General features: G+C 34.6%; 1 protein-coding gene across 3 annotated transcripts in view; it reads right to left on the reverse strand.

Annotated features, from left to right (window-relative positions):
• Cadps2 (calcium dependent secretion activator 2) overlaps positions 1-17,097 on the reverse strand; it is a 527,786-nt gene that overhangs the window by 110,760 nt on the left and 399,929 nt on the right. For all 3 annotated transcript variants that reach the window (XM_071612817.1, XM_071612816.1, XM_071612815.1), the window contains 2 exons: positions 10,870-10,971; positions 413-476 (listed from right to left, as the gene is read on the reverse strand). In XM_071612817.1, the coding sequence (XP_071468918.1) occupies positions 413-476; positions 10,870-10,971 (166 nt within the window). The remainder of the gene's footprint in view (positions 1-412; positions 477-10,869; positions 10,972-17,097) is intronic.

Consider the following 17,097-nt stretch of genomic DNA (forward strand, 5'->3'; position numbering starts at 1 on the left):
TCATGAGAGGAAAAAAAAAAGAGGTGGAAATATGGATATTATCATGGGCTGGGGTTATAGCTCAGTGGTAGAGCACTTGCCTCACACATGTGAGGCCCTGGGTTTGATCCCTCAGCACCACATAAAAATAAGTAAAGTAAATAAAGATACTGTTTCCATCTTTTAAAAACCTTAAAAAAAAAAAGAAATATGGATATTATCAAAAAAACAGGATGGCAGTGGAAAGTCTTCCAGGAGGGAGAAGCTGGTAGCGGGAGAACTTGAATGTAGTAAGAAAAGGTAATAAATTCAGGAAATGCAACAAACTCTTGTAGTAGACTATGAGGGATGAGACTGTATGCCTAGTTCAATAACCAATATACACAGAAATTCAGAATGCAAATAGACTTTACAAAGTAATGTTCAAACATACCCTTTCAAGTAATGAGAGTGTAGCTTTTAGAGCACCTTCAGGTCGTCCAAAGGGAAAGCAATATCTTTAAAGACAAAAGAAGGAACAAAAAAGTCAAACATTTAATACCCAAGAGGTAAATGATTCCCACTTACATTACTTGCCATTATTAGAAAAACACAGAAACAGCTTAAAAATAGCATCATCTCATCCAGGAAAACTTTTTAACTGCTAAAATTTACCTAGCCCTATGATTTAAAAGCTTTAAATAATAAAGGTATCAACTGTGATGAAAAAGTTGAGTTTTGATGAAGCATGTATTCAAAGAGGACACTCAATTAAAAGCAGCCTCAAGGGTCATTCACAAAGAGACAATTAATATGCACTACCTAATAATTTCTTGTTTCAAGGTTTGTTATTATTAAAGCTCTAGGAGAAAATGAAATGATTTCTCCCGTTTCTTCCCATAATTAGTGTGTTTGGAGATGGAAACATCTGCACAAGTTCCCCATCCCCTTTGCTGATACTCTGCCTTGCTACCATGGTGTCTAATTCTTCTTTCTCCCTACACCACACAAACCCTCTGCACTTCATCGGTCAGCACAGTTATCTGTCCCACGTATTTCTAGTCCCATGTATTCCAACTAAATAGCAACAACTGGAGGGCGGGCAGGTAATGAGGATGTTCTGAAATCGGGGTTAGAGATGGCTAGGAGAAGGAGTGGACTTCTTTTAATGTCAGTTGCCACCAGGTGTTAATAGGTTCATTGCTCTTGACAAGGGAGTCCTTCTTCAGGTCAATTTCCACTTAAAGAGTTACTGAGTATCAGAGCTATTTCATCCATCTGCAGCTCTTTGCTTGTTCAGCCAGGTCCAGCAAAGCACCTCCTACTGCCATGTCCCTCTTCAAGATCAAGGGCTACAGGCAGCTGGCTTTCCTTAGGCTGCCACCTTGCTCTGACTTAGAAATCTGCAAACTCATCTTCATGTCCTTTTCCATTATTTAGGGACTTGGTGGACTTGTTTTCTCAGATGCAATAATGAAATAAATTTTTGCATACTATAATTCAAACAGGTTTCCCTCCCAATCATGTTTTAAGTATAATTTGTTTTATGCATGATTTTAAAGAAAAAGACTGATTCCTCTCTTTCTTTTAAAACAAAGCAGTAATTGAATTTATCTCAGGATTAGGTCTTAGGTTCATAAAACTTTCACTAGTCACAGATACATGCAAATTAATACTATATAAATTTAGTCACTTAACTTTTTTTTCCTTCAGAATACTGTTTATCATTATATTTACTGTTAAAATTTTCCTTAACCTTGCTTCTACTCACCCCTTTATTCACCCCCCTAGGAAAAAAACAGCCACAACTAATTTATTTTAATAGTTTTCTCTGTGCTGTGGTGCTTTTTTTTTTTTTAAGAGCATTAGCAAATTAGCAAAGTAGCTTTAATCATTTTCTATACTATAAACCGTAATCCATGTTGAAATAAAACACAAATTGGGTTCTTGTAGTTCCCTCCCCCTGCTTAATCTTTTCAGTGCATTTGCATAATCCATCCATTGTCTTTCCTATTGTTTATTTCCACTAACCTGTGGGTGACACATTTTATGAATGGAATGTTACTGATCCCCAGATTACATTTAGCATTTCAGGACTCTGAGGTCCCACTGGGTATGTTCTGAATTAGCATTAGCTGCCCATGATGTGTAAGTAATTCAACACATTTACAGAGTACAAGTAATCCTGAATCAATAAAGTACAGAAAATAACTACACAGAAGCTTAATTAATCTTCACAAAACACATTTTAAAAAAAGGGAATCATTTTGTTCTGTTTTTCAGGATAAATATTTTGGGTTTTTACTACTCTCTCAGCTCTGTAATGGCAAGGCAAAGTGGAAAACACTCAATTACCAAATAAAATCCAGTCATGTTTAATAACTAATCTGAGTAAATTGAAGTCAACCTCATTCGAACTTTGGTAAATTAATCTCACAGATAAATGAGACTGCATAGACCTGCCCTATGATTACTCATATTCTTGTTTATTTTTTTAAATTTTCAAAAATATATTTTTAGATGTTGATGGGCTTTTATCTTATTCATTTACTTATATGTGGTGCTGAGAATCGAACCCCGTGTCTCACACATGATAGGCAAGCCCTCTGCCACTGAGCCACAACCCCAGCCCATCATTTTCTTGTTTATTTTAAAATTATACTATTTATTTTTATTAAATTTATGTATGCATGTCATCTAAAGAGAAAACTTCTTCTGACAGACTTTTATTATGAAAAATAGAAGTCTTTTATATTTGCTCCACACACCCTAAATAATTTGTGCATTTCTAGAGGAAAACATCTCAGTCTTTAAGTTGACATCCCTAAATTGCACACTAATATTTTTACTACATGATTTTTAGTTTTATATATTATCTTAACTTCCCACTGCAGTAGAGAAGCCCTTAGTATTTATTTTTTTTTCTTCCTTCTTTCCTTCCTTCCTTCCTCCGTCCCTCCCTCCCTCCCTTCCTTCCTTTTTTTCTCCTCCTCCTCCTCCTCCCCCTCCTCCTCTCCCCTCCCCCCTCTCCTTCCTTCTCCTACTCCTCCTTTTTTTTTCTTCAGTGTTGGGGATGAAACCAGGGCTTTGCAACACTAGGCAGGTGCTCTACCACTGAGTCACATTCCTCAGCACTGCATCTATTTTTTGAAATAGCTTTATTTATAGGTGTGTCATACAATGAACTGCACACATTTAAAGTACATAATTTGGTTAAGTTTTGTGATACTCATACACACATACATATGAACATGCATGCACGAGCGCGCGCGCATGTGCACACACACACACACACACATACACACACACATACACCCCCTTGTGAAACCATCACTGAAAGCAAAGTGATTTCAGGCCCCTGAATATTTCCTCACAGCCCCAGAAAACCACTGATTGACTTTCTGTTATTTGGTTGATTTGTATGTAAGGAGAAATATACAATATGTGCTTTTTGGGAGAGAAGACCATATTGGACCCCAAACTATACTTCTTAGGGCCTGGTTTCTCTCCCTCAGCATAATTTTAATATTAATGCATTCTGTTGTATGTTTCTATAGTTCATTCCCTTATACTGCTGAGTGGTATTCCAATTCATGGAACATACTGTTTATCCATTTCTTGTTGATAGGTATTTAGCTTGTTTATATACTTTGTTTATTATGAATAATGCTGAACTGAGAATTCATATCAAAGTCTCTGTGTAGACATAGGCTTTCATTTCTCTTGGGGAAATTCCTAGGAGTGAAATGACCAGGTTCTGTGATAGGTGTTTAAAGTTCTAGCAATCCACTGGACTAGTTACCAAAGTAGGTTGTACTATGACATTCCTATAGCTAGCGTTTCAGAGTTCCAGTTTCTCCACATCTGTGCCAATATTTGTTATGCTCAGAGTTGTTTTGAATTTTAGCTATGTGTTTCATATTCCTTTTTGCTATCATATGTCTTTGATGAAATATCTGTGAAATTTTTCTTTAAATTGGGTTAATTCATTTCTTATAATCAAGATTTAAGAGCTATCTATGTTCTGGATTAAAGTCTTTGTGTAATATGTATTATGTAAATATTTCCTCTCATTCTATGACTTACTTTGTATTCTTTAATAATGTATTTGAAAGATCAAAAGATCTTAATTTTGATGAAGGTAAAAAGTTTTCCATTTATAAATCGCAATTTGGGTGTTTTATTTATGGATATTTGCTTGGCCCAAGGATGAGATTTTCTCCTATGTTTTCTAGGTCTATTATTTTGAGTTACTTTTTGCATACTTTGCCATGGACCGAGGTAAATAACTTTCATGTAAATATCCAATAGTTTAGCACCATACGTTGAAAAGAAAAAGTACATTTTCAAGCTGTCTTTGCATATTCATTGAAAATCAATAAACCATATATGTAATGAGTCTATTTCTTGACTCTCAGTAGCATGCTATCTAATGATTATTATAGCTTTATGTTTCTTGAAATCAGGTCATATCAACATTCCAATACTTATTTTAAATAACACTTGTATTCACATATAAATTTTCAAATCAGGTTAACTTATACTAAATCCTACTAGGATTTTGATAGCAATATCATTGGGCCTTTTAATCAGTCTGGAAGAATTAACATCTTAACAATATTGAGTCTATGGCTCATGAATACAAGTATCTCTCTCCCTTTATTTAATTTGCTATAATAGCAATACTATGTACTTTTCAGTATACAGGTTTGCACATCTTTCTTAAGGTTGATTCCTAAATATTTTATAGCTTTTTTTTTTGCCCTTGTATATATATTCTTTAAAAATTTCAATTTCTGATTGTTAGTAGTTGCTACATAGGAATAAACTGACATTTACGTATTTATCTGAGGTCTAATAACTTCTAAATTCACTGATTAGAGAATTTTTTGCAGGTTCTGTAGCATTTTCTTCATAGATGTTGATGTCATTTGCAAATAGAAAGCTTTTTTTTCTTTCTTGCCAATCTAGATGAATTTGTTTCATTTTTCCTCAGTATACTGGGTAGCACATCCAGTACGATTTGAATAGAAATTATGAGAATCTATGCAAGCATATGTCCATGTTTTCATTTTAGGTAGAAAATGCTGATTCTTTGACTATTAAGTATAAAATAAGCTATAGGTTTTCCACACATGTTCTTAATTGAATGCATGATACACAATAGTGATAATCCTTTTAATGCTCTGTTTTTCTTTTACTATTTTTATATTCTGTATCATTTCTCACTTATGACTAGCTGGATATTTCTGTATTCTCTTAAACATTCTTGACCTCTGTTTAAGAACATAGTTAGGTTACTTGGAAATGGTCTGATCTGCTTGAGTCTTGGTTTTAATCATCTTTAGGAGAAAAAGAGCAGTGTTCATTTTAGGGCTCATTTTTTTCCCACCGCTGAGGGAAACAGCTTAAAGGTTCGCTGTTTGATGCCTGTAAATTAGAAGAAGGTGATTTACTCTTGGAGACACAAACTGGAACCACTCCTGGCCCTGTGTTAGCACTGGGGATTTCCTCTTGTAATCCTTTTGTGGGGCTCTTTGTCAGACTTGGATAGTTTCCTCACATGCCATGGTTAATATTTAGCTGGAGAATCCAGGTACCCTTTGCAAATACTTGTAGCTCCTCCTTCTCTGTCTCTGTGTTCTTCAGAACTCTGACCTGAAAAAACCTGGCTGCCTTGGTTTCCCAGGACTCCCAGTTAGGGAGTCCACTGGGCTCCACCTAGGTTCCTCTTTTGGGGATCTTGGGCTGGAAACTCTCCTGGCGGTAAGCAAGGACAAACAAAAAGGGCTTGCTTCACTTTCCCCATCTCTCAGAAACTGTTCTTGTTGTTATTATTCATTGTCTTACTATTATGTGAAATCATTTTTCCACAATTTGTTTTTTCCTGGTACTGGGGATTGAGCTACATCCCTATCCCTTTTTATTTTTATATTAAGTTGCTGAGGCTAGCCTCCTGAGTATGTGCCACTGTGCCTGGCTTCCCCACGTTTTGGTTCTATTTTTTAATTGTTTCAGGTTATGGGTAAATATAATTTCCTATTTCTTCCATCTTGGAAATTAGCAACTTCTTTTTTCATGACCACTTTCCCTACTATAAACATGACTCCTGTTTATCCCATCTGACTAATATAGCTTACATCATTTGTGGGGTGTTAGACCAAAATCCAGGTTCTAGATTTACTACATAAATGTCCTAGACAAGCAGGATACAGTATTCATTATTATTACTTTCTATGAATTACTCAATTTTTATTTATAATTCTTAATTTTCTTTAAATTTCCTTTTCATATCCTTAATCAAATAAAATTCCAAATTCCAGTGCAACTGATACAATGTAATTAATACAACTTCAAATTCTATTCCAGTCTCTTGATATGTTAACTTGTTTGATATACTTTTGTTTTCTGCTCTTAAAGCTCAACAGTCACTTTGGGGGTCTTAATTATTACTGTTCCCCTTCTCTTTCAAGTTGTCACACTGATTTCCAGTTTCAGTGATTGTAACTCTTGTTTGTTTCCTCCACCGTTTTGGTGAATTCTACAACTTACCAAAGGAAAAACATGAAGCATATTTAAAAAAAAATACTTTTAATTGTAGATGGATGTGATATCTTAATTCTTTAATGTGGTACTGAGAATCGAACCCAGTGCCTCACACGTGCTAAGCAAGTGCTCTACCACTGAGCCACAATCCAGCCCCAGGAAGCATATTTTTAAGTTTATGTCTACTGTTACCCTAACGACAACTTTTGCTGGTACAGTGTTCTAGGTGGAAATGCCTCAGATTCATAAAGTCATGGATGCACTGTTTTTTGGATATCAGTGGTGCTCCTTAAATCAAAATGAGAGCAGCAGATGGGTCTTTAGGTTTCGTTCACTACCCGACACATAGTGGGTACTAAGTATTTATGGACTACTTCAATCTGATTCTTGATTCTTTGTATGAAATCTATTTTCTCTTTACAGAAGACGTGATTTTTTTTTTAATCAAGTTTCTAAAAATTCATGAAAACATACCCTGATGAGTATCTTCTTTAGTCCAGTTTATTGGGCATTCAGTGAGCTCCTTCAATCTAAAACCCCAAGTCTTGTAATTCTGGAAAATCTTTTTTCAATAATTTTATTGATAATTTCTACCTTTACCCTTAACTATTTCTAGAATTCCTCCCATTTGTGAAGATTAAATGCCTAAGCAGATACTTATCTTTGTGTTGCAATCTGTTTTTCACCCGTGATCTACTTTTTGGAAGTTTTTCTTAACTGAATCTCTCAATAGTATGTTTGCATGTTGTATGTATGGCATCTGCATACAATTTCTAAGGGCTCTTATTTTTTCTCTGAGATTTTTTTCCTGTTTATCTAATTTTTGTTTAATAAATGTTCTACCATTTCAAACCTCCCTAAGAAGATCAACAATACTTCCCCCCAGTTTCCTCTTCCTCATATAATTTTGGTTTTATTCACAATTGCTTTTCTATTTCTCCTTTGTTGTTTACTTGGAATGGGCTGTGGCTTCCATAGTAAATACTTTTCTTAAATGTCTGATGATGTAGGCATATGATCATTTTCAAAAGTGTAGTATTATTAAAGGTGAAGGGGGTCTAGGTGGTATTTACATACACTGGTCTTTGCCAAGGGGGATCCTGGCTGGGCAGTGTGAGTGGACATCTTTGCTGTACAGAGCTGAAGGTCTTCTCTCTTGGGCTCATCAGAGACTAGGTATAAGAAACTAGCAATATGCCTGGAAGCAGTTTGTGATTCTTGAATTTCAGAATAAATGTGTATTTAATCTCCCTGTTTTCTACCTTCCACTATGGCTGATGTTTCCTCCCCTCTGCCACTCCTGTCCGGGTACCATCTGATTTTACCTTCTCCAGAGAACGAATCTGTAGGCTCCTGCCAACACAGAAGAGCTGAGTTGGAAAAGAGATTTGGGGCTCTAAGTGCTTCTGCTCAGATTCACAGCAAACCATTCTTCACTCTTACTCTCTAGAGGGTCTTGACACTGGCCATTCCTAAACATTTGGTGGTTAAAAAATTTCACATTGCTTGTTTATACTTCTTTTTTTCTTGGATTAGATACCATTAGATACCATTCATCCATCTGACCTCCAGAACATTTTTTCACAACTTTTTTTCCTTGCCATCTCCTCTTACTCTTGCTGTTCTTGTGAGTTTACGCCTTCTTGAGAAATACTGTTCTGTTGTTTCAGTCAGGTTGGGTCAGGACACTAAGCCAGACCTATGTTCAATGTGCCGTTTTTTTCTTCTGTCAGTCTGCCATCTTTGACCAGAAATCCTTCATTTTCGTTTATTTGGCCTTATTTTGTTTTCTGAAATTCATTTCTTAAGAATATCGTTGGGTTAAACAAATTCCTATAGAAGAGCTGTGAAGTTACCCTGCTTCTTTATCATGAGTTCACAAGCAGTTCATATTCTTATTAAATTTTAACATAAGTAACTAAGAAAGAGATTTGGATAGAATTATTACAATAGTCCTAATAGATAATTTTAATAATTATTTCTCTAAATTTGCTTACACGATCACCTAAAATTTCTTCCATTTCATTTCAGTATCCTTTCTTCTTATCTGGTCTTCCATAAACTCAGGAAAGATAAAAACTGGTAAAATTTATACAAACATTATAAACAACCCCCCTCCAAAACCCCTACAAAATTAACCCCAAATGTCTAGAGCAACTAATTTCAATTCTGTCCTCTGTACATCAAACAAACAAATGTAAAAGGGACAGTAGACTACATCTTTAGAGATATTAGCAAAGAAGATGTACCAATAAAAGTAGTAGGGAAACTGTAGGGAGCTGTAAAAGAGAAGAGAAAACATATAATAAATGATGTGGACACTACTGTCCTTTTCCTCTTACTATACAGATCCTTGGCAGCAGTGTGAGGGACTTGAACTTTCCTGGCGCAAGGTTCCGATTAATCTAAGTCAGTCATATTGACCCACCTGAGTATAGCAAGTGATTGAGGCATCCAGTGCATGAATGAGCTTTCTTGGGCTACTGGTTTTGGCTCAGAACTAGGTCTATATCTATTTAGGACAAACGATACCTAAAATAGGGTTTGTTAGGATATTCTAAGGAAACTTTCATGATCTTGAGAACCACAGACTATACCAGCTTTGCTACTTTCTTTCAAATGCAGTAGAATGTATGAATATGAAATTCTGTAGTATTCTTGTTGGCAGTCCGGGGATGAAGTTAGTTGCTCCACGAAGGGAGAAGCCTATTTGAAAGCCTACCCTGCCTGACCTATATGCAAGTGAGCATATATGTTTATTTTTTAAACCAGTTTGCAGGAAGGACTGTAGTAACTTGTAACTGTAACTTGAGGTATAGACTGTTACTGATAAAGTATATAATCAATTGACTGGTGAGGTCTATCCTAATAATGGCAAAAAAGGATAAAGTTGCATTGCTTTTCACTAAAAGAAATGTAATATCCATTTACAGGAGTCTTCCCCACCTAAGAAAAAACCCTTTCAGTAACAGTGAATGCAGAAACATATCCTTGCTAATATAAAAACCTTTCTAACTGCATTTTAAAAAAGTAAACTCAAGAAGAATTTTATGCAGAGAATTAATTCTCAAGTCCACAAGTTGAAATCAGCTATGCTACTGAGAACAGTGTTTTCTGATCTAAGTATGCTGACCTCTGGGATGGAATAACTCTCCAGTGGAGGACTGTTCCATGCATTGCATATCTAAATCCAGAACTAAATAACTGACTCTAACAAACCTTCCTTCATCCATGTGCCCTAAGATAGCTCCAGCTGAAAATCACTAATGTAAAGGAATAGATGCCATATATATATATATATATATATATATATATATATATATATATTTTTTTTTTTTTTTTTAATATATTTTATATATTTGGCAATTTGGAGGATTGAACCCATAACCTTGTGCATACTAGAAATGTGCTCTACTACTGAGCTATATCCCCAGCTCAACCTTCAGTATCATTTTAAAATTACAGTATAAGCTTTTCACATTATACATAAGGATATGGAGGCTCAGAAAGGTCCTTCATATAACATCCAAATGGGTAAATTATACTTTTGGGGAAGCATATTTATGGGTTTATTTTTCAATAAATTAATATGAAATGATTCCATATCACAAAAGTGTATCACAGCAAACATACTATAAGACCCAGCACATCGACATGGCAACATTTTATAGGATCAAATAATAAGAGTGGTAGAAAAAGAAAATATATTGGCATATTTGTGTTTCTAACCATCAAGTTCTTTTGAACTAACTAAAGTAGGAGAAAAGAATATTATCAAGCTATTTATCTTTCACTCTATAAATGTTTCTTAGTATTAAAGTTAATATTTTTCTTTTTTTTTTTTTTTTGAGTGAGGAACTGTGATAGGCACTGGGACTCATGTTTTCACAATCTAAATACAAATATCACTAATGACTGAAGCACTCATGATAGAGTATGTCTTTACTCTGTGATAAGTGACAAGTGAAGATACAGACAATAACTGCTGAGAGACTTAGGAACATTCTTTGCTGGAATAATTAAGAAAGGCTCACTATGGAGGCAGAACTTGGGACACAGAGAGGAAGAGGGTTGGTCACCAGAGCTGGAGGGGAAAAGGCTACACAGAATGAAAAATACCAAGGTGAGCAAGAGTACAGTGGAATGGTTAGTGCCGGGGATGAACTTACCTGAGAGTGGTTGAAATTGAATGGCAGGCTGGGAAGCCAACCACAGACTAAAAAATGCAAATCATACCCTTCAGGCCATAGGGACTAATGATTATTCTTGAGCAATGGCAGGAAGACAAAATAAACAATTTAGAGGGGAATGGAGGGTTGAACAAAATTCAAAAATAAAACTTGTATTGATGAATAGAATATATACCTGAAATGGCTTATCTGATTTTCTAAAAGGGAAGAGAGTCTCTCTTTTATTTCCTCAAATTTCTCCTTTTCTTCTACTGAAACTGTTCCAATTCCATCAGGCCTGGGGGAAAAAAAATCTGATTCAGTAATTTGTATTGGTAAGTTACTTTTATGTAGTACACACACACACACACACACACACACACACACCCTACAAATTTAAATGATTAAGAAAAGGCATATTGGTCCACAGAATACATATTAGTTTCAATCAGAATAGAAATTTATTGGAGGTATTTGTAGCCATTTGCTTAATGTTTTGACCCAGAATGAATGGAATGAAATTATTCTCTTTTAGACAGACTTCAAGGTAAAGGTGACAATAAATATTTTCCATATCTACAGAAAACAATAGCTAGTCCTTGAAAATGCAGTGAAATGCATTTGATGGTGATATCAAACATTTGACCAATTAAATGAATGTCCCCTGAATGGAAATAAAAAAAATAGCGAATATAAGGCAAAATACCTTAACTGTTCTCTTCTGAACAGAAAGTAACCCAACATGATATATACTGGAGATTTAATTTTAATTGTTTCAAGAAACAAAATTTTTATAAGAAATTTTGGATACATATGTAAGTTTACTGCTTTATTTTTCTTATTTAAATATATGGGCATATAAGTATTAGAATAAAAGTATATACAAAAAAAAGACTTTCTTTTCAAGATTTTTTATTTAACTAAATATCCTTATGGTATCAGTATGAGTTTTCATTAAGATTTTCAAAAGTAAGTATGAAGACTGAAATATTCTACTAAAATTAGAATTAAAAATATAATAGCAGGGACTTAAACTTATTCTGTATCAAGATTAAATTTAAGAGATTCCTTGGAAAACTTGGAATGGAACCACCATTTGACCCAGCTATCCTTCTCGTCCATCTATACCCAAAAGACTTAAAAACAGCACACTACAGGGACACAGCCACATCAATGTTTATAGCAGCACAATTCATAATAGCTAAACTGTGGAACCAACCTAGATGTCCTTCAGTAGATGAATGGATTAAAAAATGTGGCAAATACATATAATGGAATATTACTCAGCAATAAAAGAGAATAAAATCATGGCATTTGCTTGTGAATGGAAGCAGTTGGAGAAGATAACGCTAAGTGAAGTTAGCCAATCCCCCAAAAAACAAATGTCGAATGTTTTCTCTGATACAAGGTAACTGACTCATAGTCGGGTAGGGAGAAGGAGCATGGGAGGAATAGATGAACTCTAGATAGGGAAGAGGGGTGGGAGGGGAAAGGAGGGGGCAGGGGGTTAGCAATGATGGTGGAATGTGATGGACATAATTGTCCAAAGTACATGTATGAAGACATGCATTGGTGTGAACATACTTTATATACAGAGATATGAAAAATTGTGTTCTATATGCATAATAAGAATTGTGATGCATTCCACTGTCATGTATTTAAAAATAAAAGCAATTTAAAAAAGAATTGAAAATATAAAACACAGGTATGGGGGCAGGAAGGATAGTAGAATGAATTGGACATTATTATCTATATGCATATATGATTACATGACTGGTATAACTCTACATCATGTACAACCAGAAGAATGAGAAGTTATACTCATTTCTGTATGATGTGTCAAAATGCATTGTACTGTCATGTATAACTAATTAAAACAATACAAAAAAATCTAATAGCAGGGACTTAAATTTATTCTATATCAATTTAAGGTTTTGGTTGTATAGCTATCACCCCAAATTTTGAACCTGTAATTATTAACTATCTCTGTTAGCACAGAAGAAGTAAACATATTATATTGTATTCATTTCAAACTGTTCATTTATTGTACAACAAAGTGAATCTTTTGCATTTGACAGCTAACAACAGATATCTTCTCTCATTAATTTAAAAACAAAGAAAAAGCTTAAAATAATGAGATTTTTTATTCTATATTCCCGCTGTGTATGTATACACATACATACACACATTATATATGTATGTATACTCACACAGTTTTATATACCTAAGTGTTTATGTACATATATTTGTGTATATTAAATATCCAATTAGTATAAAGCAATTAATTTTTGAAGTTATATCTGAATCACACTAACATGATGACCTTGCATTCTTATCAAAGCATCATTTCAGTATGAGGATTTTTTTTCTAACACAAAGCAAAAATGCTGTCAGAATTTATGCTCTGAAAACATTTCTTTCAATTATATTTCATTTCTAATATAGGGAACTATCAGTTACATTATTTTACATTCATAATAATACACCAATCACAGTAACTCCTTCAGAATGCATCTAGAATATTAACTATGGAAAAACTAAAGACTGGTCTTTCAAAAATTTTTAGGAAGGAGAAAAAAATCCAACATTTAAATTATGAAGTCATGAACTGTGGGCTAATTTCAATGTTTTATGCTAATTTAGAAATAGATTTTTTTGAAATCAACTCCCATCTAATAAACCTCAGCACAAAACCAATGAAACTTATGAATAAGCACTGATAATGATCAGTGATCACAAATAGATGCTTAAGAGTTCTATGTAATCATCAATCAGGGAATTTAGGCATTCAGATAAAGACTGGACCTAAATGATATTATTACATAGCAGTAAAAACTAATAAACTTATAGGTTATTTTACTAAACATGACTATTTAAACTTGACAAGAAAGAGCAAAGAACTTATCCCCGCTATTCTGATGATTGACACTATCTCTTAGTTTAGCTCTCTGGCAGATGCCATAAGGTTAGAGTTGAGTGAATTTTCCTGTTTGGTTGAAATGTCAAATGAGATCATGATCTACCGTGATGGAGTAAGTTTTCCCGTCATATTGAACTTCACTGGGGCACACTGTCTAACCAATGGAAGGGAGCCGGGGTGCCGATGATGAGAGGTGTAGGAGATAAGTCAAGGGGATGCTCATTTTTGTCAAGCTTCACTAAGACAAATACTCCTGCATATAAGGTAGGCCCATCATTTTACTGAGTTAATTACTGACCTAGTTACAAATCTGACAGGTTAAATACCACATTTAACAACTTGGACTTGCCTTTACTGACATGTCCATATTTTGGCATACTGCCTTTAGAAGCCTAAGTACTAAATATAAAGTTGTTGAAGTGGCCTTGTAATATAAAAGAGGGTACAAATGGCAACTTTGTTGTAATCAAGGCAAAGGAAAAAATTCTCCTACAATTCTTGCCAATAAAAGTGAACACTTATTATGTCATCAATATTTTCCTTATCACTGGCATTAGTAAAAACAAACAGCAATTATCAATTACAAAATTCTAAATGTGCATCTGGCACTGTGCTGTTTTGTATGCAGAATAGTATAGAATGTTCATAGAAATCTTTTTCCAGTTTCCAGGAGAGGAAGGCTGAGGCTCAGAGGGATTCAAATATATTCCTAAGTTTACATAGCTGCAAAGTGCAGAACCTGGACTGGAACCTAGGTCTTTTGCATTCCAAAGTCAGAGCTCTTAGTGTTTACTAAGTTATCTTAGAGCTTACTATAAGCTCTTAGGGTTTACTCTCTTTCCCCATATTTTCATGGAAAATAATGAAAAGCAAAAATAATTTTAAAAATCCTGTTAAGCCATGGAAAGTATGTATGAGAAACAATATGGTAGAAGTATTTTAAATATTCTTTTTTACATCAGACCTTTTCTGTATTACTTGCATAAGGTGGAATACAAGTAAATTTTAACCTAAGATTCGCCCCATTGAGTCAATGATTCAGCAGTGGAGAACACTGATGAACACGGTGTGGTTTGTGGCTAATGTTGATATTTAGGGTTAGGTTAAATGGATGGAAATTCACCCAAGGGAGCCTGGGTATTGTGCATAAAATAATAATCAGTGTTGGTTTCTGAGATGGGCAAAGTCACAATGGAGTTAAGTTGACAGATTATCCATAATAGGCACTCTATGGTGAGTGGATCTGTGAGATGAGTCAGCTAAAGAAGACCAAGTACCAAGGAGTGGTTGCAGAAATGTGGGTGAATACAATACAGATTTGTATGATTTAGCATGAAGGAGCAAGTGTACATCAATTTAGGAGAAAAAAATGACTTTTTTCTTATTATTTAAAAATATTCCAGAGTCATTCACTGGATATATCTTACAATAAGTTATAGTTCCCTAGCCTTTAAAAAATAACCACATTAAAATGGAAAATAAATCATATGTTTATTAAACACTGAAGAGCCAAAGAGTGTCAGTGAAATACATGAAATTGACTCAACTCAGTTGGCTGTTTCTCGTGTTTTTTCTTATATAGTACTGCAGGGTTACACATGAAAAGAACTTGCCATTGCTAAAATAATAAAGGGTTCTAGTATTATGAGTGAATGCCTGTTCCACATGTAAAGAAAATTTTGTGTATATTATCAACTGCAGAACAGATTCAATAAACTGTAGTTGTATTTATATAAAGAAGACCTTAACAATGGAAATCCTAAAATTTGTTCTTTTATATGTACTTGCAGAAGCCTTGAGAGAAACTTCAGGTAGTTATATTTTATGAGTAGTTTTATTATACTCAAAGTAAAAGAGATTTTAAAAGGATAGTTTATATGATCTTAGTTTACAAATTAATTTCTGTCTTGTCTACTTCTAAAACATCAGAACCTGATCACCCCTATCACTTCTACTGCTGCTTCTCTGGTTCCCTACCCATCAGCTTTCCCCTAAGTACTTCTGTGGCCTCCTTGGTCTTTCACTCAGCACTTTTCTTTGCCAAGTACTGGTATGCACCACAGTAAGACTCCTGGAGCACATATCCAATCACAGTCCTTCTTGGCTCAAAGGTCTGTAATGGTGGCGCTCCACGTAAAAGTCAAAACCTTGACAAAGGTCCACAAGACCTTATATGAGCTTTGCTCTTCACACCAACCCGTCTAATCTCATCTATCCCCTCACTTGCTCATTCACCCTTGCCTGCTAGCTGGTTCCCCCATAGGCAGCATGGCCTAGCCTTGGGGCTTTTGCAAATGCTGGTCCTCTGCTTGAGAGCTCTTCCCTTGGTGTATCCACGCTGCTTGCCTGACTCACGATAACAAGGTTCTCTCCAATCATCATAAGAAGGTGTCATTTCCTACTCCCATACCCTTTCTTTCCTTTGCTCTGCTTTTTTGCTGGCTATTGTGTATACAGTCACTATCCAAGATGATATATTTACTTATTATCTTCCTCTTTTGTGCTGTATCCCTAGCACCTAGAATAGCGGCTGGCATATTGTTGATGCTCAATGCAAATAAGCTGAGGAAACAAATGAGTAGTATTTAGCATATAAAAAAATCAGTTACATAAGATTATAGTAACTTATGAATTATTTATATGCCTAATTGTGATTACTGCTTATTAACACAATGTAAGTCATTTGGAACATTTTTTAACATATAACTTCATGTAGAATGGGAAATTTGGTCAAAACCAAACACAAGCAGGAATTGTAGTTTAGTATTTTGGATAAAAAGGTCACGGACAAAGGACAGGGTGTCTTTACACTTAGCAAAACATTTCTATTGCTTAGTTGCCACTGTAGTTAGTAACAAAATAATTTACTTTAAATCTCAAGAATAGCATTTTTCTCCTGAGATAATACAAAGAATAATGCCTCTTAGACATTAGTAAAAAGACCATGTTAAAATGAGTTCTTTAAAATCCTAACTTAAAAGACCAATTTTCTGATGCAAATATTAATTGGGTTTAACTCTTTGATAATTAAATATTGAAGTGGTTCTAATGAGAAGGAAGGGTATTCTTATAGAACAAGATTTAAAATTTTCATTTTTTCCTACAATTATCGAAATTGCAAGATTCCAATAAAAATAGCGTGCTCTCTTCAAGAAGTTTAACAAATGAACAAATAATAAAAGATGAATTACAAGTAGATAAACTTCTTTTAACTACAGATAAAGAAGTTATGGCATGGAACATCCTTCTGGTGTTAAATAATAAGCAACTGAACAGTACATGCAGTTGTCTTTGTTAATTGTACTCCAAGAATCTGTACAATAGAACCTTCTGTCACTCATGCTTAATAGCCTGACCTTGCATCTGCCTATGGGTCATGTTCTGATTTTAGAGTGGCCATCACATATACACATACCCATGTGCGTGCATGCATGCATGCATACACACACACGGTACTTTTACTGAAAGGCAAATGCATTAAAAATAGCTCATGAAGACTCTATT

The sequence above is a fragment of the Marmota flaviventris genome, chromosome 1 (genome assembly GCF_047511675.1).
Source record: "Marmota flaviventris isolate mMarFla1 chromosome 1, mMarFla1.hap1, whole genome shotgun sequence".
NCBI lineage: Eukaryota > Metazoa > Chordata > Mammalia > Rodentia > Sciuridae > Marmota > Marmota flaviventris.